At 38.3% G+C, this 26,232-nt stretch overlaps 1 protein-coding gene across 1 annotated transcript in view; it reads left to right on the forward strand.

Moving 5' to 3' along the window:
* Positions 1-26,232, forward strand: part of pkhd1l1.1 (PKHD1 like 1, tandem duplicate 1) — a gene marked incomplete at its 5' end in the record, with an annotated part of 65,646 nt that overhangs the window by 13,816 nt on the left and 25,598 nt on the right. The window contains 24 exons of the mRNA XM_084422953.1: positions 590-751; positions 1,045-1,166; positions 1,576-1,708; positions 3,164-3,356; positions 3,534-3,676; positions 3,854-3,958; positions 5,218-5,406; positions 6,484-6,654; positions 6,799-7,010; positions 7,660-8,635; positions 9,685-9,933; positions 10,906-11,053; positions 11,296-11,466; positions 12,565-12,721; positions 12,904-13,060; positions 13,150-13,359; positions 21,353-21,482; positions 21,846-22,087; positions 22,193-22,329; positions 22,434-23,463; positions 23,657-23,848; positions 25,414-25,565; positions 25,729-25,888; positions 26,020-26,203. Coding sequence (XP_084279079.1) covers positions 590-751; positions 1,045-1,166; positions 1,576-1,708; positions 3,164-3,356; positions 3,534-3,676; positions 3,854-3,958; positions 5,218-5,406; positions 6,484-6,654; positions 6,799-7,010; positions 7,660-8,635; positions 9,685-9,933; positions 10,906-11,053; positions 11,296-11,466; positions 12,565-12,721; positions 12,904-13,060; positions 13,150-13,359; positions 21,353-21,482; positions 21,846-22,087; positions 22,193-22,329; positions 22,434-23,463; positions 23,657-23,848; positions 25,414-25,565; positions 25,729-25,888; positions 26,020-26,203 — 5,725 coding nt within the window. The remainder of the gene's footprint in view (positions 1-589; positions 752-1,044; positions 1,167-1,575; positions 1,709-3,163; positions 3,357-3,533; positions 3,677-3,853; positions 3,959-5,217; positions 5,407-6,483; positions 6,655-6,798; positions 7,011-7,659; positions 8,636-9,684; positions 9,934-10,905; positions 11,054-11,295; positions 11,467-12,564; positions 12,722-12,903; positions 13,061-13,149; positions 13,360-21,352; positions 21,483-21,845; positions 22,088-22,192; positions 22,330-22,433; positions 23,464-23,656; positions 23,849-25,413; positions 25,566-25,728; positions 25,889-26,019; positions 26,204-26,232) is intronic.

Raw genomic sequence — 26,232 nt, forward strand, 5'->3', positions numbered from 1 at the left:
CAGAAGCAGCTGAAAGTTTTTTTTGAAACCTCTTCTGTACAGACATGAATTTGCATTTCCTTCACCCTCTGGCTTATTTAATTCACTTCTGGTGTGAGGAGGCAAAATATATATATATATTTTTTTAAAGCAAGCAGTCCCAGCCCAGGTGAGAAACAGTAACGCAAAAGTAACATATTACTTTGCATAAAAAGTAACTAAGCAACGCAGTTAGTTACTTTTTTTAGGGAGTAACACAATACTGTAAGACATTACTTTAAAAAGTAGCTTTCCCCAACACTGGTCTTAAGTGAATATAAACAGTTGAGAAAGAAAACAGATGTGTATCATTATATTTGATCCGTGCAGGTCTTAAGAGGATTATAGAGGCATTCAAGCTTTAAAAATAATGCATAACACCATACAAGTGGATCAAATGACTTGTACACTATATTCCAAGTCTTCCAAAGTCATACTATAGCTTTGCATGAGAAAAGGAAAAATTTAAATCATTATTCATAAAAAAGTTTAGGTGTGTCAATTTTTACTGAACTTTAAAAAAAATACTATTAAAGCAAACTTCTGATCAAATGATTTATTTGTGTTTCAGATACTTCTATAACCTGCCAGGTCGGTCCTGCAAGTGCAGGTGTACAGCCAGTCTCTCTGAGTTTCTCTGTGCTGGGAAATGCCCAGTACCAAAGTAACAACAGCTTGTTCACACACCTGTTAGGAGTGACCTCCATAAATCCCACAACAGGAAGTGTAGCAGGTACATGTAACATTACAATTATCTACATACAGTAGAGTAGAGTGTAAAATAAATATTTACTAAAGTATTTGATGCTTGCATATGTCTTTCATACATATTGTACATTGCGTAAAAAGGTCTAGTACCACTAGTAAAATGCTTCTATTTCATATTTTGAAAATGTGATATTTTGTTAATTAAAAATTAAATCAGCAGAACAATTTTAATGACAATTTGAACTGACACATTACTTTTTTGTGTCTTTTTTGTGTCCAAAACCTGCTTACCTATGCTTTTTTTGTATGGCTTCACAGGAGGGACGATTCTGACAGTGTCAGGCTATGGATTCAGTAATGATACCGCAGTCACCATTGGCACTCAGCCATGTGACATTATAGACGTGGAACTTTTCCAGCTGAGATGCATAGTTCCGGCTGTAAGTAAAGAGCTTGATTTCCCATAAAGATTTTCAAAAAAAATCCTAAAAACCCTTTTAAATCCTAAATGGGTTATAAACCTTTTTCACTAAACCAAATTCACAAAAAAATTTGTACCACTTTAAATGGAATGTCATTTTAAAAACATGTGCATCCCCATGCCCCACAACTTGGCACTCAGAGCTGACTTGAAAGATGTGAAATTGTCACATGTGAATTGCATTTGATATATGGAATTTGCATCTTTCCTTTGGTAAATGCGATACTGAAACAAGACAGCACATCCAAATAAATATCATAGTGGGCACAAAGCTATGTACTTGCGTTCAAAAAAATAAACCTTATGCTGTACAATACTGAATCCATGGAATTTTTATTCATGAATCTTTTGTGTATGACATCAATCAGGGGTCAGAAGGTGAACGGACAGTAACACTGACCACGGCAGAGATGACAGCAATATCAGATGGCTCTTTCACGTACAGCAGCACTCTGACGGCCTTAATCACATCTGTGAGCCCACAAACTACAACAGTATTCGGTAAGATATTAATATTTATAAATTTGGTAGACTCTTTTACCCAATTCAGGACAGATATATTTACCAGTCCATTTATTCCCTGGGAATTTAACCTATGACCTTAAAACATTAAAGAAGCTGGGCCCTTTTCATTAGACATTACATTAGACCCAGACCGTGACACTGACAAGTACCCTGAATTGCTTTAGATGTTCAAATATGTTTTTCAATACCTATTCATCTTGTCAAAATTGGTGCCCTATAGTTGGCCTCATTCTATGTTTGCAAACAGTCAACAACTGATTGTGTTCCGATCTGAGATTAGAGCTGTAATCCGATACTCTGCATGTTCCCTTGCCTTTATTCACAAGAATGTTGAGTAGTAAATAAGAATAGTCAAGCTTTCAGTTCATTTCATACAAAGATTTAATCCCTTCAACAAAGATTTAATCCCTTCAACATACAACTTGTAATAGTGCATCATCTGTGTCTCTTAAAGTCACCAGTCAAATCCAGTCTGATTAGGCATTGGGCATGCCATAGTGATAAGTGTACATCTAAAATGAATTTTGCTTCACCTACTAATACAAGTTTACTGGCCATTAAGCTGCTATGAAAATGTAAATGGTAACACTTTATTTTACAGTGTCCTTATCACTATAGTAACTACATGTAACACATGTAACAACAATAAATGATGCATAAAACTTTTTTACAGGGTTATATATATATATACAGATATATATATATATATATATATATATATATATACAGTGTATATATATACATTAATTAAATCAATGAAAATTGTTTATTCTAATAGTTTCATAAAATGTCATATACATTTAGAGCATACAGGTTCACATATAAGCTTATATGAAACATTTATAATAAACACATAATTTGTATTTATTAATTTTCTTTTTTTACAGTTTCATATATGTTCACACACACACACTCACACACGGCCATTCCAACCTATAATTAATTAATTCCACTGCTTCCATATTAAATAAACACTGGTTAGCATCTGTTCTTAGAGAGACATGATAATAGATGAAAGTCAAGGGGATACAAACAAACAAACAGGTAGAATCACATTCAAGTGTCTCTTTCCGTCCCATTGTTCTGATCTGCTTTTTCATCTTGGTTACAGCAGTAAACCTCCAATAGGCCTCCAGACAAACTTCAGCTAAAAGGTTATTTTTTTTAGCTCTTTTGTGCATGCCAGATAATTCCACTGGCTTTAGCTAATGTCACGCAGTCAGAGAAGCCGGTTTGTCTGCAGTGAAGGACAATCAACAATGTGATGTTTCTTAAAAGGACCTGTCAATAACACTGCAATCTGCTCTCAACACTCAAATAATCACACTAACAACAGTTTTGTATCTGACTTCCTCATTGTTCTCACCCCTCACAATCTTACAAGAACAGCGATTAATTTTACCCTGTTTTCATTGATCTTTTTTGATAAAGGGGACAGGATTCTCACCATCTTGGGCACTAATTTTGGGGCTCAGGCTAATGGCAGCTCTGTTTTGATTGGTGAAGCTGAGTGTGAATTGCTGCAGTGGACCAATGAAAACATCACCTGCCTGTTACCCACACTTCCCCCAGCTATGTACAATGTCCGTGTGAGAGTCGGAAACCAGGGTTACACCTTAACCAGGTCTCATATCACTTACTATACTCAATATTTATATGTAAATATCATGCTTCAACTGTAGAATGGAATTGTGCATCATCGGGAATTATGCATTTACAATGACATTTAATCCAAAGTGAAGCTTTTTAGAGTGAATAAATGTTTTATTTTTATTTATTTTTTAATTATTTTTTTGTGCAGCACTGGCGTTAATACCACCATAAAGTATGTTCTAGAGGTCACAAGTTTTTCTCCATCTCTGGGGTCTTTGTATGGCGGAACCACCATCACTATCACCGGCTCCGGGTTCAGCCCTGTCACAGCAGACAATAATGTCACTCTAGGTAAGACAAGACTACAATGAACCAAAAAAAGATATCAACATTTTTTTAAACATTCCCCATGCTTAAACCTACCGTGAAAATACTTTGATTTACTCTTTGATCTTTAACAGTGTATTACTGAAACCAATCGTTTCCAGATCATTTAGTACAGTAGTCACAGTTGTGTGTTTCATACAGGGGACACACAATGCCGAGTGACTGCCGTTTCAGATCATCAGCTTGAGTGTGTGACCCAGTCTAGAGATAAAACACTCACCGTGACGAACCAAGGTTTCCACCCCGGTAATATCTCTTTACTTTTATCTCTTTTTCTGTCACGCACAAAATACCTGAATATATCAGAGACAGTGAAACAATGGCTGTCAGCACATTGACACAGACTTATCAAATACACTAGAGCTGCCAGCAGAAACAAACAAACATGATATTCCATAGCACTGTTTGAGTGGGATTATTTTTTTCTTATTTTTTTCTTTTTCTTTTTTTGTTAAGCTATATTTAGCCCCACACAGTATCCACACGGGCAGAATTCAGTGAAATGCTTTGTAGTTTTCCTGAAGAATTCACAAAGCATCATATTAGCAGTTGTGCTGATATGATGTTTCTGTTACCCGTTTGACTATTACAGAGAATCCCTCTACAATCAGTGCCAAAAATATGAAAAGTACACAAATTCTGTGTGTGCTTACTCACATTCATGGTTCTTAAAGTCATGAAAAATCTGCAATATCAAGGATTTTTTTAAGTGTGATTACCAGTCCTGGACAAGTCATTATTGTTAGGTAAAAATGAAAATATAATTTAAAAAGGTAACTAAAATGTAAAGAAATCATAACAATTTAAAGTAAGTTCACAAATGTTAACATTATTAAATGTTGTAAAAAAAAGATTACATTCACTAATCTTTGTCAATGCGAGTTAATAAAAATACAATTGATTTTTGTTCATGTTAGTTCACAGTGCATTGTTAACAGATACAACTTTTGATTTTAAAAAAGCATTAGTATAGTAAATGTTGAATTAAACATTAATAAATGCTATTATTTATTGCTCATAATGTTAATGTACAGTATTTACGTAATGCTAACAAATGAGACCTTATTGTAAAGTGTTACAGAAAAATAAATGATGGAAATTAATACAATTTTAAAACGCAATGGAAAATGCTTGAGATTAAAATCTTAATGTAATGGAAAAGTGATAGAAATGAATAAAATCTCAAAATAACAGAAAAGGGATGAAAAAAATATTAAAGTAATGAAATAAAATATTAAAAGGTCATGAAAAATTTTAACAAGGAAATTAACAAAAGCTTAAGTAATGGAAATCATGGAGATTTGTACAGTCAAAATAAGTGTTATAATTATGCAATGTACTTTTTTTTTTTTTTGGTACAAATGACCTTTTTTTTGGGTGTAACCTATAAAATAATTGATCTAGTCTGGAAAATGTCCCTAAATATTGTCATAAAATGTGTGTGTGTGACTACATGTGCTTGTTTGCCCACTTGCATACCAGTTAATAACATCATATGTGTTCAGTGTACGGTCAGGGTTACGCCTGGAGTCCCTCTGCGATAATAGCCTCAGTGGGGGACACAGTGGTTTGGCGTTGGGACGCACCAGCTTTTGTGCCCGGTCTGAGCTACAGGGTCTTCAGTGTGTCCAGTCCCAGCAGCACAGACTATGATGGCATTGCTTTCAGCAGTGGAGACACAGGAACTGCCAAAGGTACAAATTCTACTATCTTACAACCTGTGTTAAACATGCTCATTCTAATTTACATTAACCAGACAAACAACTACACAAACTGTTTGTGAGAACAACATTTTCCTGAACACCATTTTGAAAACCAGTCCTTGCTTAAATTTTTTACATTTTCTAGTCTCATTCTTATACATAGATCCTATGTAACTAGAGGAATCAAAAACACAAATCATGAATATTAATATGTAAATAATTTAATGATTTTTATAAATATGCATTTATGCTTTTAATATCTATATTAAAAATAAATACTTTTGAAAAATACATTATTCTACAATATAGTAAAGCATTTTTTTTTTATTCATTTAGGATTTGTTATGTTTATTTATTTATCAGTCTAAAGTTTTTTTTCCTAAACACAAATTAGTTGCCTGAAGGCACTATCCTATTTTCTGTATAGTTACTTTGGAATAATTTGTATGGTGAAAGTATCTATACTAATACATTTGAATTGAATTGAATGAATAATTTGCAATTCTACACTGGAAACATCAGGAGTCTGGGAGATACTATTTTGAATACATAACTTACACCTTTTTAACCTGTTTCTTACTTTTTCTTTTGAATGGCTGCCAGCTTGAAAGTTGACATTTTTACGAAATGTACATTATTTCATTTAGTCACACACAGTACAATATATTGACTCTGAAACTGTGTAAGTGGCTTTTGATTGTCCTGACCTTTGTGACATTAGAGACTGGTCCTCGGGGAAATGTGATTAAATACCCCTGATCCAGACAAGCATTTGGTTTGTGAGAGTGTCAGATTTCATGAAGAGTAAACCCAAGGTGTCTGCTCTCTAATTAACTATAATTACAACATAATTAATTATTACACACCAGTCATTGTGCATAAATAAATAAATAAAATAACAATGTTCTGTGCTATTTTTTAGAAAATTAGTTGAATACCTTTTGCTGTAGATGTTAGTTTGTATTCTGTAAAGGAACAGAACAATAAGAGCTGGAGGCGTGATGCCAGTTTGATTAAGATCAACAAAATCTGATTCTGTTGTTCTTGTTGTGTCTGTTTTATTATTAGGGTTTTTCGCCTATCGTTTCACATCTCCTGGAGTTTATTACTACAGCAGCGGTAAAATTGACTCTGGCAACCAGAAGACGCTGCAGGGAGTGGTGACTGTTATGCCTCTGGAGAAAAGCACTGTTGGGCTTCAGGTGTTTGTGACAGGAATACAGGCCTCTATGAATATAGGTACAATGACAACCTATATTCATAAGTACCATAATTTAACTCAACATTACATTCAGAATTTCACATTTGAGCATAAGCTGGTTTAGGGTAAGGAATTGGAAGGTAAAATCATCCTAATTGTCATTTGTTTCTCCCCAGTTGCAGGACAAATGAACTCATCTGACTCTAAATGTATATCCACGTTGGACTGTTTTCAAGATCGGCTGGAATTGAATGATACCTCAGACGGTCACTACTTCAGTTTTACTTCTTGTGCCAGCCCCACTGTGTACCACATTACGCCTGACCATGGTACCACACATGACATCATCAACATCAATGGATCTGGCTTTAGCAACATTAACTGTGCAAACGAGGTGAGTTTCAGTGGCATTAAAGGTGCTGAAAGTTTTTTTTTGGAATGCCCCAAACACCCGACAGATGTCACTGAAATATAATGCACCAAAAAAAAACCTGCGTACCCATGCTCACGCATCCCCTCGATATACACATAATTTGCATGCTGATATCGATAGATGCGGGCCGAGTACGGATTCTTCCATGCCTTCTCGATCTCAGAATTGATATCAGGAAGGAATGGAAGTCTCATGGGAGCTGGGGGGTTATGGTTGGAAAGAAACACTCGTCGAGTCTGCCGCAAGCGGTTCCTTTCCTCACGCGCTCCCATGGCAGCTGGAGTCTGGCCGAAGCGCGTTCCATTATCCCCAGATATTGTTTCTGGAAAAACAAATGAAAAACATATTATTTTTAAACAAAAGAAGAACTTTGGAAAATTAATGAACAGAAGTTCATTAGAGATGCGCTCATCTTGAGTTACCCAATGATCTGTTTCTGTTTGCCAAAAAAATAAAAGGGAAAAAAGCAAAAGAAAATCCATTATATACAGTTTATCATTGAATGAAATATTATTGCAATATTCACTGTAAATTCACTCACTTTTGGGCAGCATAGTGAAAAGGGAAAAAAAAGTGCACAAAAATGTCTTTGTTTTTTTGCCTACCAAAGGTCAAAGTTGGAGATCGTCCATGCAGCGTTATCAACAGCACCTCCACTGAGATTAACTGCCAACTCAGTCCTGACAGCGGAGCACCAGTGGGTATCCCTTTATCCGTAAGTGTCCGAATCAACAACCTTGGCACCGCCATCCTGTACATGCCGAAAGAGTATGACCGCAGATTTGTAGTTCTACCCGTGGTCGATTCTGTCTTTCCCTTGGTGGGCAGCACCACAGGCTATACTCGTCTCTTCATCTCTGGTTCTGGGTTCTCAAATGGTCCAGTTACGGTAGCAAACATTCCATGCAACGTGGTTTTCATGAACTACTCCCAAGTGGTGTGCGATACCTCACCGTCTGCGGCTCGTAGGGGAAACGTTGCAGTTTTCGTCAACTCCATCTCTTCCTCATGCAGTTTTGATTGCACGTTTGAATATTCTGACTCCATCACACCGTACATCTCTGCGGTGTTCCCTAACTCGGTTAGTGGAAACGCCACCACTGTTGAGGTCACTGGCAGTGGATTTGGGAACAGCTCTGCTGATCTAATGGTATCTGCGGCCAACATCCTGCTGGAAGTCACAGAAGTCACTGATAACAACATCACTGTTTTAGTTGGTGCCCTTCCCGCTGGCACACACGTCCTACAGGTGGTGGTCATGAGAAAAGGTCTTGCTACTGGAGGAGCCACCCTGAACAGCATAGCACAAGCCAGCGTCAACCCAACATCAGGCAGCATTGCTGGAGGAACTCCACTCTTGATCACAGGAAATGGCTTTGTGGCAGGAAATACAACCGTGAAGCTCGCTAACTCCCCCTGCAGGATCTTAGATGTGACTCCAGACACAGTGAGGTGCATGACACCTCCTCATGCAGAGGGACAGGTGCAGGTGAACATTAAGGTGTTTGATGTTGTGTATCCACCTCAACGTTTCAACTACTCTAGGGGACAAACTCCAAACATCACCTCCATCAGTCCTATAACAGGTACGAACGTGCATTCCATTAAAAAAAGTATATAATTGCCGCATTTACGGCAAATATAATTAGTGGCATTTACTATGGACTGCTGCAGTGATTATGTATTTTTGTAGACCAAAAGTTAACATCACCCTTGTCCACCCTTGCACCCTGCCAGGACTTTTACAGGCTTTTCTCAAAATCACGGAAGTGACCTCGATGTTTGGGTTAGCGGTAGCATAAGCCATCAGGCAAGTGTTATTTAAAGGGGAACTATGCAGGTTTTTTTTAGCTTAATTTACCTTAACTGAACAGCTTCTGAGTCATTGGAATGGTTATATGACTTTTTTCGGGTTGAATAGTGGACCACTTTGGACCTTATATGCTAGCCTTCTGTGTATCATACATACCTCAGTGGACATGGCTCCGTGCATTCGCCAGCTTTTTTGAAAACAAATGCACTTGACCAGAGGGAGAAGATGGGAGGGGGGAGAGTCGCCAACGAGTTTTTACGACAAATATCTATTCCGAAGCTGTAGGGGGAGCTCTATAGAGAAACCTGCGAGCAACTCCATTGCACCGCTTTAAATAAACTCCTGATGTGTGTGTTTGGCTCGAGGTCATGGTGTAAAGCACACAAGGTTGAAATTACTCCGAACCATCCCTTTAAGCTTTTGAATTTTCTTATTGGTCTTTATTTAAAAAAACATTTTCGATGAGTTTACCTGTTCAGCGAGATGTTTAATGTCTCAGACAACCTCTGTAGTCCCATTTAGCTACTTGTTAACAACCACCTTTATTAAGACAACTACAAGCTTTAAAAAATTCACAAGGGGGTATATTACTGATGTATTTTATGTTGTAGAATAAAACATGAAAATATCTTCAGATTTTGTTAACCACAGACCTTGTTTCAAGCTTTTAAACAAAAGCCCATTAAAAGTAACCAGAAGTGCTAAAAAACTTGTTTCCAGGTATTGGCCAGCAAAAATACGTCATCTCTGCAGCACTCTATTAAACTATTGAATATCACAACACATCGTAGTAATACTACAGACATAATCCCTTTCTCGCAGGTCCGGGTGGAACAGAGATCACCGTCTCTGGTTCTGGCTTTGGCACAGATGTAGCACTCGTCTCTTTCGAGATCGGCGGTGTGGCTTGTAGCGTGACATCCATCACAGATATGCAGTTGCGGTGCACTGTTGGAGAACACGCAGGAGGAACTTTCCCAGTCATTTTTCACCATCAGGTCAAAGGTCATGCCTTGACCCAGTCTGTCTTCACCTATGAGCTGCTGCTGACAGGGGTCACACCGAATGAGGGTAATCAAAAACACTTTCTCTAGGGTAAAAGATTTGTCAATATGGACAGAATATAGCCAAAGTTTCAAACCGTGTGAAAAATTTCCTGGGCACAAGGAAATGTGCCTAGATACCGGAAAATTGCTTCTTTTTTAAGCAACGCGTGTTATTATACAGAACATAGATATGAAGCCAAATCAAAACTTTTTAATAAAATACTTTTTAACCTATTTTTTTAAAAGAAGTAATAATTCAGTAATTCAGCTTACTGAGCTGACAGGTTACAGGCTTACAGGTTACACCTAACAGCTTACTCTCTGACCCTTATAATTAAACATTATATGTAAATTCCCCTTGTTACTGTGTTAATGCATTTTTGAGAATGGCACCAAGGCTGCATTTATTTGACCAAAAATACAATAAAAAAGTAAATATTGTAAAATATTATTAGAATTTAAAATAACTATTTTCTATTTTAATATGTGTTAAAATGCATGTATGTATTTATTCCTGTAAAACATATTTTGATGATGTCAATCAAACTTAACACTTCTTGGCCACATTTATTGATCACATTTATCTGTGAACATGTTGGTTATGTGACATTGCCTCATCATGGAAAAACAAAACATGAATTTTCAGATGAATAATCAATTGTATTTGTCCAGTGAATTCCAATCAATCAAAATTCAAAAGATGATTAGAAGCAAAAACAGATTTTCAAAACACAAAACCAAAACCAAAAAAACAAATGTGTTTATACATTCACAAGATTATGAATCTTCTATGAAGACCATGAAATTCCTGGTAATATCATTGTTTGATTTTAGGGACACCTTTGATATGTTTGATAAAAAAATGTGGGTCCTGAAGCAAAACTAGATAAGAACCACTGTCACACACAGTGCCTTTCCATACTTACTGTCATGTTCATACAAGATAACAGATTAATAAGACACTACAGGATACCTTATTTGCTCTGTCTTGTTGTAGGAAGTTATGCCGGAGGAGCTGTTGTTGCCATTCAAGGCTCTGGATTTGACCCAAACATCACAAGAGTCCTTATCTGTAACAGACAGTGTAATGTGCAGAACTCCACATCTACCCAGCTGAACTGCGAGGTCCCACCCAACAATGGCATGTATCAGTTTAAAAGCATTGCATGTGTGTCTAGAAATGTTAAGTTAGCACAACAAAGCTTAATCCATCAAATTAAGTATTCAAAGATTTGCAAAACATGCTAGGAATGCTTGGAACTGAAAGACGTCAGTCACTGAGAGACAATGACAAATGTGACAGCTCGGAAACAAGTCACAGATAAATAGAACTGATATCAGTCTGCCTGCTGGTATCTTAATGAATGCTTTTGTCTCTTGCAGGAAGTGAAGCAGAGCGGGCCTGCACAGTCATAGTGATGAATGGAGGTGACACCGTCAACCTCACGAACAGCTATACTTACAGATCCTCTCTGACCCCTGTTATCACCAACGTTTCACCACGCAGAGGGGGAACCGCTGGAGGCACCAGACTCACGATTACCGGCTCAGGTTTCAGGTGCAGAACACACCAGAATTACATTGTGGCTGATTGTCCTCCAGTCATGCTTGGATACAGTGTTCATTGTTTACTGCGGAATTATTGTTTCTAAATATAACATTTATGTGTTGTACGGCCAATAGCAGTGTTATTTTAGTATTATTTTGTATACTATTATATTTTTATTAATATTTTGAATTAGCTTTTATTTTTTATATTTTCAGTTATATTTTTTATTGTTTATCTATCTATCTATCTATCTATCTATCTTAGTTTTATTTATTTCCAGTTATAGTAATTAAGTCCAGTTAGTAGTTATCCAGTTAGTAATTAGTCCAGTTATCCAGTAAGTCATTTTAATGCTTCAACCTAAACTTATTTCAGTTAGTTGACAAAGCAACATTTATCAGTTTAAAACAGTTTAAAAGGTTAGTTCACTCTGAAATAAGACTTATGTTCATCTTCTGAACTCAAATTAAGATATTTTAATGAAATCTGAAATATTTCTGTCCCTCCAATGAAAGTCACCCAAAACTCTTGATGCTTCAAATCATTCATAAAGACATCATAAAATAAATCCATATGAAACGAGCAGTTTAATCCAAGTCTTCTGAAGATACGTGATCGCTTTATATGATGAATTTTATATTATTTATATAAATTTTTCGCTTATATTATATTGTCGCTTTATTAGCGAACATACAAATTTGATAAATGGAAGCTCAAGCATGCTTGTTTGACATCCTTGAATTTTTTTGAGTTTTAATTTTAGTTAACAATAATAACACTGGTCAACACAAGTCGATTTTTGTTATCGATGTTTAAAAAAATATAAAAAATCACCCATAATTTATTCACCCTCATGTCATTCCAAACCTTTAACACAAAAGAGGCGTTAAGCATTATATCAGAGCAGCTGTTCACAAACATTCACATTCAATGTTGACCAGGTGCTGTCAAGCACAAAAAGTACCATAAGTATTACAAAAGTAGACCATACAATTTGTACACTATATCTCAAATCTACTAAAGCCTATTGAGAATGAAGAAATGATGACAGAATACTCTTTACATTCTCAATTTCACTGGCTTTTCTCTTCCCCATCTAACCTGTAGCTCAAATATCAATGATGTCACCGTCACAATCGCAGGGTCTGTCTGCGATGTCCAGTCAGCCAGTGAATTGCAAATCATCTGTGTGACCAACTCTCAGCGCAGATCCCAAGAAACTCAAGTGCGAGTCCAGCTGGGGAACAGAGGAATTGCCAGAATGGTAACGTCAAACATGACATAAATATATTTGACCTTTTTAAACAGCACAGTGACAAACTAAATTTATTTAGAATTTATTCTCATTATATATATTATTAAATAACAATCATTATAAAGTTATAAAACATTTATTGTGATTATTTACATATACACTCACTGCCAGGAATGTCTCCACTCTCTCAGAATAATGCTACCTTCGTCTACATTGACGTATGGTCGTCTCCCTATACATGGGGTGGTCTCTCCCCTCCTGAGGAGGGCATGTTTGCTGTAATCACTCCTGGCCAGATCATCCTCCTGGACACCAGCACCCCAGTTCTTAAGATGCTCCTTATCCAGGGTATGCTCATTTAGACAAATACTGCCTGTATTAAACAAAGCCTTGGTACACTTACACTCAGTTAATGTGAATGTCTCTTTCCTATTAAGGTGGGCGACTGATTTTTGATGAGGCAGATATTGAGCTGCAGGCAGAGAATATTCTGATCACAGATGGTGGAGCGCTGCAGATCGGAACAGAGCAGGCCCCCTTCCAGCACAAGGCCATAATCACACTGCATGGACACCTGCGTTCTACAGAACTTCCTGTCTATGGCACCAAGACCCTGGCTGTCAGAGAAGGGGTGTTGGATCTGCATGGTATGCAAATAAACAATACTATTCGGTTCAAATATTTTTTTTGTGAGTTCAATATAATTAAAATGTATATACAACTATTTGTTACATTAAACATTTATAAAATAAATAAATACAAGAAATTATATATATATATATTAGGGGTGTAACGATACACAAAACTGACGGTTCGGTACGTCCCACGGTTTTGACGTCTCGGTTCGGTTCGGTTCATTTAGGTGGAGTGGGGGGTTTAGAAAGCTAAAATTGCTTTTTTTTTTTTTTTTTAACAGTGCTTTAATTAACAAATTGTGTCCTTGTCTTTAAATTAATTCAATTACAAGTAAACGTTTCGCAAGGATAAAAAAAAATGATCTGCTAATGCTGTAAACTATATAGGAGCCCTTACTTGCACATTACTATAACATTAAAGCTTAACAACAGAGCCTAGACTTTTAGCCTAAATTCAGTTGCTATTTATTTTTAGATATAATAATAATCAACACTCAAGTAACAAATTGTATGACAACATGTAAACTGCACATAAGGCAGTTTTTACATTAACATTTTTACTCTAATTTATTATTGAAATAAAATAATTTACACAGTTGCTGTCATTTTCATGACAGATATTTTAAATAATCAAGATGTCATTAACAGGTTAAGTAAAATATAATATATAGGTTAATATAGTGCATTTATTTAGTGAAAGAGTTCATTTCCTTAGCAAACTAACAAGCTGTGGACACTGAATGACTTGCCTGAGGTAAATAAAGCTATGTGAAAAACTAAGTGTTTTATTGACGATTTCCGCTGTTGAAACACTGACTGAGCGATTACACGAGTTATGATGCCTTTCAGTAAGTATACTGTATCTTTCAACATACCTTCAGGTGTCCATTCATGTTTATTCTGTAACTGAGGAAGAGAATCGCGTTTACTCGCACTCTGCGCTGCCGCTTTAAATGAGGAGCCTAGTACGGTGATCTGTCACGCCACATCAAAGAGCGCCAAAACGACATTTAATGTTTGAATTTCGTGATCAAATAGACAGAATTTGAAAGATTACACCTTGCTTATTATCGAATGTAACAAACACTGAGCTTATTGCGATTAAATGTGGTTAATGGTGGTTAGGCAGCGCTGTATTCGTTGTGTAAACATAAGACATGAGGTCCAATGAGCCGGACAGCAGGGGGCGGGGCGGGCGTGTTCGGTACGCCATGAGAGTATCGCGATTCGTATCGTGGGTGGTGTATCGCGGTATTTCGGTTCGGTTCCAATATCGTTACACCCCTAATATATATATATATATATATATATATATATATATAACAACATTTATTTTTAAAGGACATTTAAACACAATATAGACTGATCCAAAGTGCTGTACATAGTACAAAGCAGGTCTACACTATATAAAAAAATAAAAAAATAAAAAACTCAACAACAACAACAATTACAGGTTTCCAAAAGCTAAAGAATAAAAATGCGTTTTAAGAGTAGATTTAAAAATGTCCAATGAAGGAGCAGACCTCACATGATAAGGGAGACCATTCCAAAGCTTGGGCCCAGCCACAGAAAAGGCCAGATCACCCTTTGATTTGTAGCGACACCGAGACACATTTAAGAGGAAGTGATTGGAAGATCTAAGTGCCCTAGCAGGACAATATGACACAATAAGATCACTAATGTACCTTGGTGCACGGCCACACAACGCCTTATATACAAACATAAGGATCTTGAAATCAACTCTGAGTTTAATGGGAAGCCAGTGAAGGGATGCTAAAACAGGGGAAATATGATCCATCTTTTTAGACCCAGTCAAAAGTCTTGCAGCCGCATTCTGAACAACTTGCAATTGAGAGAGTGAAGATTTAGGGAGACCAGAATAAAGAGAGTTGCAATCATCTAATCTTGATGTTATAAATGCACGAATCGCAACTTCTAAATCTTTGCTTGAAAGAAGGTTCTTCAACTTTGCAATAGATCTTAGATGGAAAAAGCTTCCTCTAATAACGGTACTAATTTGTTTATCAAAAAATAGTGAAGAGTCAAAGATCACTCCAAGGTTTTTGATTTGTTGAAAGAGGACCTAACTGGGCTTCCAGAGCAGGAGAGGAATTTGCAGGACAAACCAGAATTAAAACCTCTGTTTTATCCTCATTTAACTGTAGAAAATTATTTGTCATCCACCTCTTGATATCATTTACACATTCCAATAACACATCAAATGAAGCAGTGGTGTCAAGCCTTACTGGAATATAAAACTGAGAATCATCTGCATAACAGTGATATGAAATGTTGTATTTATGAAAAATGAGGGCCAAGGGGAGCATATAAAGGGAAAACAATAAAGGTCCCAAAATGGATCCCTGGGGCACACCAAACAAAACAGGTGCAGATGATGAGGAACAATTTCCTAAATTTACAGAAAAAGTAATTTTTTCGAGGTAAGAAGCAAACCATTGTAATACAGTGCCCTTGACATCTACCATGCATGCATTCTAGCCTTTCAAGAAGAATGTTGTAGTCAGTGGTATCAAATGCAGCGCTCAGGTCCAACAAAACTAGCACAACACAAGAGCCTGAATCCAGAGCAAGCAAGATATAATTTGTAACCCTCAACAGAGCTGACTCAGTGCTATGTAATGATCTAAAATCAGATTGGAACAAGTCCCAAATATTACAAGAATCCAAATAAGACTGGAGCTGTGAGAAAACTACTTTCTCTAAAAGCTTAGAGATGAAAGGCAGTTTAGAGATTGTTCGATAGTTACTGCACATTTCTGGATCAAGTTGAGGTTTTTTCAACATAGGTTGCACAATTGCATAGTTAAAACTAGCTGGAACAACACCTTTGGCTAAAGAGCTGTTTATGATAGCGGTTACCATAGGACTAATAGTAGAAAAAACATCCTTAAAAAGAAGAGCCGGGATAATATCTAACTTAGAACCAGAACACTTCATAGTAGAGATTACATCAGCTAACTGAGTTGGAGAGACAGGTTGAAAGTTAGACAGACAACTTATAGGACAAGGCAGTTGCAAGTGACATGGTTCAGAGGAAACAATGGAGCTTCTAATGTCATACATTTTTTGAGTGAAATATTAAAAAAAAAATCTTCACAAAGCTCTGGAGAGGCCTCCGATAAAATATTCGTAGTCGGGTTTAGAAAAAAGTCAATCGTGTCAAATAGGACTTTTGGTCGCTTCACGTTGTCAGAAATTAATTGAGAGAAGAAATTAGATTTTGCCTTCTTTACTGTCATTTGATAGCTGAACAGACTTGATTTTAAAATGTCAAATGAAACCTGTAGCCTGTCTTTTTTCCACTTTCGCTCCGCTTTTCGACACTGAGAACGCGGGTGACATCATTTAACCACGGCTGACCAGCAACCTTCATCTTTTTGCACTTAAGCGGAGCAACAGCTACCAGAGATATAGAAGCACCTGAAGCAGCTGCAACAGCAGTGCAGAGCAGGATGAGCAAAAACAGCAGAAATTGAACATACATGATAAAACAGCTTGTTCAGGAGTACAGGTGAAAATGACCCCAAAATGAAGAGAAGTTCAGATGAGAATGAACAAAAACATGCTTATTTCTAATCCAAGAGAAAGAAAGATTAGTACAACGCTTGAATAATAAAGGAATCGAAATGACACAATATTCCACACAATTTTTCTAAAGTCGCCCCACTATCTCTGGATCAGACGCCTGTCACTTATCTCGTTGTGCCACTGGGAAGACGTGCATTCACCAAGATGCCAATGTTCCTTAATTCAAAATAATTTTTTTTACATTTGGGCATTAGTGTTTAGCCAACGACCTATGTTTACAAACTTCTGATGGTGGTTTCGTCTCGACTGGTCTAACGGTTTAGAAGATATTGGCAAATGTTTTTTAAGCGCTAAATCACAACGCTACACAAACAGTAAGGCCAAACCTAGCATGTTTGGTACTGTTGGACTCGGAAAGGATTCAGGAACCTAAGGAGATGACTCCCATAAAAATAAGTCAACCACACCCAGAGTTATAAGCATTTGCCACTAGGTGGCGCTGGTTCTAAACTTCTCGGGCTCATTCAGGTCATGCTTGTGATGACATGTTCCAAGTTTTGTCTGAATACGATAAAGCGGTGCGGACATACAGCCTTAAGTCTTTTTTTACAAGCGCTACATAAAATTAGTTTGCGCGGTATTCGAGAACGTTTTTTGTTGGTTTGAAGACGATCTGGTTACATTTTTGTGAAAATCAGAGCAACCGTCATGAACGAGTTCGAAAAAGTATGTTTTTCAAAAAATTCAAGATTTTTGTTTCTAGCCTTTACGGTTCAAAAGTTATTAGCTTAAACATTAATGAAAACTTGGACAGTTGGTGGCGCTAGAGGGAATGAGTTAGAGACTCGAAATTTGCTATTGTGACTGTTCAGACTGTCCTCTATCAGTGTGCCAAATTGATTTCATAACTTTCCCGCAAGCGGTTCTATGGGCTGCCATAGACTTATATACGGAAGAAGAAGAAACAGAAGAATAATAATAAGAACGCTAACGATTTCAAGAGGTACCTACGCACTTTCAGTGCTTGGACCCTAAATATAGCTGGGAGCAGCAATTATCCGGGTTCACACACTTTACGGCCTTTAAGCCAATGCGTACATTTTTTTTTTTTTTTTATTTAACCAGCCACTTATATTATAGATGGAAAAGACCAATTACAGCCAACACAGGCAATTTAACATAGAAAATGTTTTTTTAAAGCTTTTTAACAGTTATAGAGCCACCTATGGTCCGATCTCCATAAAAGTTTCCATACTATCATATGTCGCATGTGCTCACCTAATTTCGTGAACATCAGAGTTTTCCTTTAGGAGTTATAGGCTTTTTGCCCATTTTCTAAACGACCCTCTTATAGATACCCAAACGGTAAAGTAAATTTTTATTTATTTATTATTATTGACCTAGAGAGTCCAGAGAATTGTACTGCAGTGGTGTTATTGAGGTTGATTGACAGTAGTGGTTCTCGAGGCAAAGTTGTTCGGAATGAGGAGATCTAACATATGATATAAATATCATGTGTATGTGCGAAACTTTGGGTAATATACAATTGTTTACACAATCATAAAATGCAATGTTGTCCCCCAGGGGCCAATTTCTAACAGATTTCTCACAGACCTCTAGGGCCATGAGTCAAACAGACCCACTGACTTTGGTTCCGATCGGCCTCCATTAACCTTATCTAAAAATCAATCGGACTAACGATTGGGTGGTTATGGCCATTTTCCAGTTTTTTTTTCCTGTTATAATGCCACCAAGTGGCCAATCACCACAAGTTTTTTCACGTGTCCAAGATTGAGTTACAGTCATTTTTGGTAAAAGTGGCCCCTCTCACTTCAAAAAATTTGGTGCCACTTTACGACAATGAATCGAAATTTTGACTTTTTTTCTTGATAATTATTGATATTCAGACTCCAGGTAATATTTCTGCACTGATTTGCTTCGAAAAACCTAGGACTTGTTCACATTTTTTTTTAGACAAAATTCAAAATTTCACACATTTTTTTATGGTGGAAAGGATTACATTAATATAAGGCACTTGAGTCTATGACAAACGGTCTAGGAGTTATAAGCAGTTTCACATTTTTTATCACTGTAGTGCCCCTATTGGACAAATCGGGGTCACCCCTTGTCAGTCTCTCCCAAATTGAGACCTCCCATCTGGCCAAGTTTCAAGTCTCTAGGCCTTACGGTTTGGTCTGCACGATCAGTTTTATGGCGGAAGAATAATAATAAAAATCCTTATAATTACAATAGGGTTTCAGCAATTACAATAGGGTTTGAACCCCTAATAAGAAATGTTGCTTAAGCAACAAATCCGCCTATAAAAAATATTTCTGAACAATCATGTGACACTGAAGACTGGAGTAATAATGCTGAGAATTCAGATTTGTCAACTCTATACATACATACATATATATACACTGCTCAAAAAAATAAAGGGAACACTTTTTAATCAGAGAATATCATCAAGTCAGTTAAACTCCTGGGATATTGATCTGGTCAGTTAAGTAACAGAGGGGGTTGGTAATCAGATTCAGCTGCTTTAGTGTTAATGAAATTAACAGCAGGTCCACTAGATGGGCAACAGTGAGACAACCCCCAAAACAGGAATGGTTTTACAGGTGGAGGCCACTGACATTTTTTCCCTACTCATCTTTTCGGACTGTTTTTCACCAGTTTTGCATTTGGCTAGGGTCAGTGTCACTACTGGTAGCATGAGACGATACCTGGACCCTACAGAGGTTGCACAGGCAGTCCAGCTCCTTCAGGATGGCTCATCAATACGTGCCATTGCCAGAAGGTTTGCTGTGTCTCCCAGCACAGTCTCAAGAGCATGGATGAGATTCCAGGAAGACAGACAGCTACTCTAGGAGAGCTGGACAGGGCCGTAGAAGGTCCTTAACCCAGCAGCAGGACCGGTATCTGCTCCTTTGTGCGAGGAGGAACATGATGAGCACTGCCAGAGCCCTACAAAATGACCTCCAGCAGGCCACTGGTGTGAATGTCTCTGACCAAACAATCAGAAACAGACTTCATGAGGGTGAACTGAGGGCCCGACGTCCTCTAGTGGGCCCCGTGCTCACTGCCCAGCACCAGAGAGCTCGATTGGCATTTCCCATTGAACACCAGAATTGGCAGGTCCGCCACTGGTGCCCTGTGGTTTTCACAAATGAGAGCAGGTTCACCCTGAGCACGTGACAAACAGGAAAGGGTCTGGAGAAGCCGTGGAGAATGTTATGCTGCCTGTAACATCGTTCAGCATGACCGGTTTGGTGGTGGGTCAGTGATGGTCTGGAGAGGCATATCCATGGAGGGACGCACAGACCTCTGCAGGTAGACAATGGCACCCTGACTGCCATTAGGTATTGGGATGAAATCCTTGGATCCATTGTCAGACCCTATGCTGGTGGAGTGGGTCCTGGGTTCCTCCTGGTGCACAACAATGCCCGGCCTCATGTGGCGAGAGCATGCAGGCAGTTCCTGGAGGATGAAGGAATGATATCATTGAAGGGCCACCACGCTCACCTGACCTACATCCAATAGAACACCTCTGGGACATTGTGTTTCGGTCCATCTGACATCACCTGGTTGCACCTCAGACTGTCCAGGAGCTCAGTGATGCGCTGGTCCAGATCTGGGAGGAAATACCCCAGGACACCATCCGTCGTCTCATTAGGAGTATGCCCCGACGTTGTCAGGCATGCATACAAGCACGTGGGGGCCATACAAACTACTGAGTACCATTTTGAGTTGCTGCAATGAAATTTCAGCAAAATTGACAAGCCTGCTGCATCATTTTCACTTAGATTTCCGGGGTGTCTTTGAATTCAATCCTCTGTAGGTTGATTATTTTCATTTCCATCAAACGATGTGGCATCTTTTCATTCATAACACATTACCCAGTCAATATTAGTATAGATATCCAGCATGATATTTTTCCCCATTGAGATCTGATGTGTTTTCAAAGTGTTCCTTTAATTTTTTTGAGCAGTGTATATAATGTTTTGTAAAGTTTGAATATGTAGAAGTGAGAATGAAATTTGAGAGCCCGTTTTCCAGTGAACACACTAAAATATACTTTTAAACGATAGAGTAAATATGAAATAACCTGAAAAATGCATAACCATAAACATTAGACAGATATACAGTACCTGAAACTATAATTTATTATTAATTTTCTTTTCTTTTTTCTTTTTTTTACTTGACTAAAGTAACAGAAAATTTTGCATCTAAAGGTCACTAAGTCAGAAACACAATAGGTAGTGTATATATAATATCCTCAAAAATATAGAGATGACCTACATAACATTCCTTGAAGGCTCAGTTAAGTCAGAAAGCCCCTTTGGTGCGCTTCACAGAAGTGCTAAATTTCCCTGATACAGACACCATAGTGCGTAATCACTTCCCTGCAGTGAGAGGTTTTGTTCAGGGCTTAACTACAATTCTAATTCTCCAGGAATCCCTGTCCCTATGCCGTGGACTCGCCTTTCTCAGACTGCACAAAACGGCTCCATCACGCTGACACTGATGGATGCCGTCACCTGGAAGACTGGCGACGAAATTGTCATCGCTTCCACTGGGCATAGGTATTGATGCACCGCCCAAACCTACAGCGAAACTCGGTTTCAGGTTGATTTAATTGCATCTACATAAGTGAAGGAACAAGGGCCAAGGAAATGAAAAGTGGTGCAATTGTTCTCTATAAAATGGTCCCAAATGAATTAATTTGACTTAAAAAAATTATTATACACATTTTTGCATTTTTAGGTGATATCATCTGATTTGTTTTAGGGGTAAAACATTTTTATTATAAATGTACTGTTTAAATTATTCTTGCTCAAATTGAAAATGCTAATTGCTATAAAAATATGCTAATAATGATGCTAAAAAATAAGTTGTCCTTATTTAAAATGCTAATAATCAAAAATATGTTTTAACTGAATTCACAGACACAGTCAACATGAGAATGAGTTGATGAGAATTGCCTCAGTTTCAGCTGATGGTAGAACCCTCACTCTGACCGAACAACTGAGATACACTCATCTGGGTGTGTCTGTCACACTGCCTGATGGGACAGTTTTTGAAGCGAGAGCAGAGGTGGGCCTTCTTACCAGAAATATTGTTGTCCGTGGATCCAACAACATGGAGTGGAACGATCAGATTGCAGCTTGCCCTGATGGATTCAACACAGGTTTGGATGTTATTTCCTCAACTGTTTATGGAAAGACAGACAGCTAAAAGTCATGTGATTGTCATCAAAAGTCATGACAAATTTAATGAATGCTTTTGCTTACAGGGGAATTTGCCACCCAGACTTGTTTCCAGGGTAGGTTTGGAGAAGAAGTAGGAAGTGACCAGTTTGGTGGCTGCATCATGTTCCACGCACCACAACCAAACCAAAATCTGGCAATTGGCAGAATTGAATATGTTGAGGTAAATGTTAATTTTGTTGAAAAAAAGTGACATGAGACCTTTAACAATAAATATTTTCCTTGAAATTTAATCATGGCATTATGTTTGTCATTGTCTTCGTTCAGCTCTTCAATGTTGGACAGGCGTTCCGTCTGGGACGCTACCCAATCCACTGGCATCTAATGGGTGATGTTAAGTTTAAGTCATACGTGCGTGGATGTGGCATTCACCAGTCCTACAACCGTGCCATCACAATCCACAACACCCACAACCTACTGGTGGAGCGTAATGTCATCTACAATATCATGGGTGGAGCCTTCTTTATTGAGGATGGCATTGAGACCGGCAACATTCTGCAGTACAACCTGGCGATATTTGTAAAACAGAGCACCAGTTTGCTAAATGATGATGTAACTCCAGCTGCATACTGGGTCACCAACCCTAATAACACCATTAGGCACAATGCCGCAGCTGGTGGGACACATTTTGGGTTCTGGTACCGTATGCACGATCATCCCGACGGCCCTTCGTATGACGCCAACATCTGTCAGAAGAGAGTACCACTAGGAGAGTTCTTCAACAATACGGTGCATTCACAGGGCTGGTTTGGCTTGTGGATCTTCCAAGAGTTTTTCCCAATGCGTACTGGCAGCTGCAGCTCCTCTACACCAGCGCCAGCGGTCTTCCGTCGCTTCACTTCCTGGAACAACGAGAAAGGTGCTGAGTGGGTGAACGTAGGAGCGGTTCAGTTCAGCGAGTTCCTAATGGTCAATAATGAGAAGGCAGGAGTGGAGGCCAAGAGGATCATCCAGCCGTATGTCAGTGGATGGGGACTGAATGGAGGGGCGGCCGTGGTCAACAGCACTATGGTGGGTCATGTGGATGAGCTGGGGCTGGGGAGCGACTACTGCACCGCTCGTGGTGTTGTCCTGCCCCTGGATGATGGTATGAGTGTCATCAACACAAAGTTTGTGAACTTTGACCGTCCATCGTGTGCTGCTGTCGGAGTGGCAGAAATAGTTGGAACCTGCATGTTCCGCTGTGGAGGCTGGAGCGCGAGGTTCAGTGGGATCCAGTACTATCAATCGCCCAACAAGGCCTGGTTCAGATGGGAGCATGAGGTGGCGCTTGTAGATACTGATGGGTCCCTGACAGGTATAGAAACATTAGATTTTACAGTATACAGATTCATGATAACTTGAATTTTTTTTAATCTGTGTAACAATATCTTAATGGATACGTAGCGTTATTGGCATCTTAAAACTCTAACTTTACATTGACAAATAATTGGTAGCGTTAAAAAAATACACACAAATAATGAATATAAATATTTTATATTTCTGAAAAGGCAATGTTAGCTACAAGGTGGTACCAAGGAATAACCTGCTCGACCCGAGACACTGCTTTCCGGGAACAGAGTGGAGTGTTGGCGTCCCTGCTGCAGTGTGTGACAACACTATTAACTTCCACCGCTTGATCGTTGTCAATCCCTCACCACCTTCACTTCAAGCTAAAGATGTGATTCTGACCAACTCTTATGGTAGGATGAAATAATCTGGGCGATTGAGCCATGAAACAAATGTGTATGCATATGTTAGACATGCATATGTTGAATGCAAATGTGAATGCATATGTTTCTATACAATTGACTCTTTTTGTATGTACATTTTTTGTTTCCAGATTGTTCTGGGAATTTTAGTAAAAAGTCTTAGTGAAAAATCTTAGGGGCCATTCACAAAGAACACCCCAAAGAAAACTTTTTTTCATAGCAAGACGTGCATGTTTTCATGGGGAAAAAAAGCAAACAAGAACAAGCCCACAATAAACCAAAATAAATCCAAATGCTTTATGCTGAAAATAACACCAAATTATCGCAACCTGAACCTGCTTACTTCAACTCCGTAAACTCGATTGCTGTATGAGCCAAGCTTAAACAACAAGCCCAAAAATGCATAGCCTAATTAGTGGAGAAGGCAACACTGCAAGAGCGCTCACTGTGAAGCAGCCTTTACAAGCATAAACAAAACACGACGCCTCCGTTAACTGTGCTTTAATTAATTGTTGAACATAACGAGTCATTAGTCGCTGTAATATTTCTTTGGTATATTATCAACTATCTGGGGTGTCTCCAATCGACACCCAATTGATCTTATTAACTAGGGGCGTCTCCAAATCGACACCCAATACCTTTATCTGGGGTGTCTCCAAATCGACACCCAATACCTTTATACTCTAACTCTTGCATCTTCAGTCGACAACTGGCCGAGTTTTCTTACTCTAACTTATTTCCCTAAACTAGCTTACTTCCTGCGCAGGAATAATCGACAAACAGACTTCAGCAAATGTCCTTTAAATGCTTTAATCGTGGCCGGAAGAGTTCCCAAGAAGAAGCAAGGCCGGAGGATCTCAGACAAATTCCATTGAGAATCCCACCAGAAAACACGGATACACTGTTTTTATAGAATCGAGACAACAAATAAGATTATAGTGACTAACATGTCACCTTCAATATGATTGGTTCAATTGTTTCAAAAGCCCCAACCTTTTCCCTCTGTCACTGGCACAAGCAAACTCTGTTTTTGTGATTACTTATCACAAGGTTTGAGAACTAGTCATCTGTCTAGTTTAATTTCCCCTATTTGTTATTTATACACACACACACACACTCAAAGTCATGAGTTTTCACCAAAAGGCACACATACATTCAAAGAACATATGATTGTTGTTTCTGTAAGAAAAAACGAATGTTAGTTATTAATTAAAAAATCCATCACAGGTCAGAATAGCGGAGACCAAACATGTGAGACACCAGAACGTGGCTATGGTTTCCACTGTGTCAATCATGCAGTTTTGGGAGCAAGTCGTGTTCCGTATGTACATGGAATGATAATCTATGGGACTCTCCCACATTTAAATGTGGTTGTCTCTACTGAAACTTTACAGTGTGTACGTGGCCTCAATGATTATAAACTAAAAAATAACTAAAGAATTTCATACACTAACATTGGGGAGCATTTTTGTGTTTGTAGGGTTGAAGTGAGATGTGTGATGATTAGAAAGCTTCTTGGTTGGTACAGTTACTCACAATGTTATGTCTCTCTTTAGGAACATGTGTGCTTCCTTTCCTTAAAAAACTTGTGACCCACACACTTGGCTGGATGGCAATGCTGCCCACAGGCCAAACCTATAACTGGTACTTTGATGGTGCTTCCCAAATCACTAACATCTCATACAATGGAATGGTCTACGGTTTTCGGGTAAAGTGTGCACACTACACGTTACTAAATAATTCAATGTGCATTCAAACGAAAAGTAGAAAATTTGACAGGCTGGTAAATAAAAACTATGCCTTTAAGTATGTTCCATCCAATTAAGATTAGTATTTAGCATGTTAATGTTTCCTCTCTTTCTCCATTACAGCCAGAAAATTATATAATCATGAATCACAACCTGACTCAGACACCTGACCGCTTCCGCATTATAGATGACAGGAATGGTTCCTCCCAGCTCCTGAACCCCACTGGGAATGTAAATGGGGACTGGTACTTTAATGACTCATCCAGAAGCCTCTATTACATGGGTAAAACTACTCGCCTCTTCACCTAAGACATCTGTGCTCTCTTTCTATTTAAAGAGGGCACATACAGTATCATGCTCAAATCTGCTCAGTACTGTGCAAAGAATGAAAGATTTTGAGTTTTGTGACTACAGTGTCTGGAAGAGACCGTGTGACTAGCCGGAGGAGGAGGAACAGTGTGGACCGCTCAGCTGTAGACAGATCGTTGGACTTTAGAGTGTATCAGTGTTACTATCCCAACTGTATATCTCCAGCTGGTCCTGTAGCCACTACAGCCAACATATCCAATACAACCGGCCGCAGACCTGCAAACTATGTGTATGTTACCACACACGCGCAGCGATTTA

This window comes from Rutilus rutilus (genome assembly GCF_951802725.1).
Source record: "Rutilus rutilus genome assembly, chromosome: 11".
In the NCBI taxonomy this organism is placed as follows: domain Eukaryota; kingdom Metazoa; phylum Chordata; class Actinopteri; order Cypriniformes; family Leuciscidae; genus Rutilus; species Rutilus rutilus.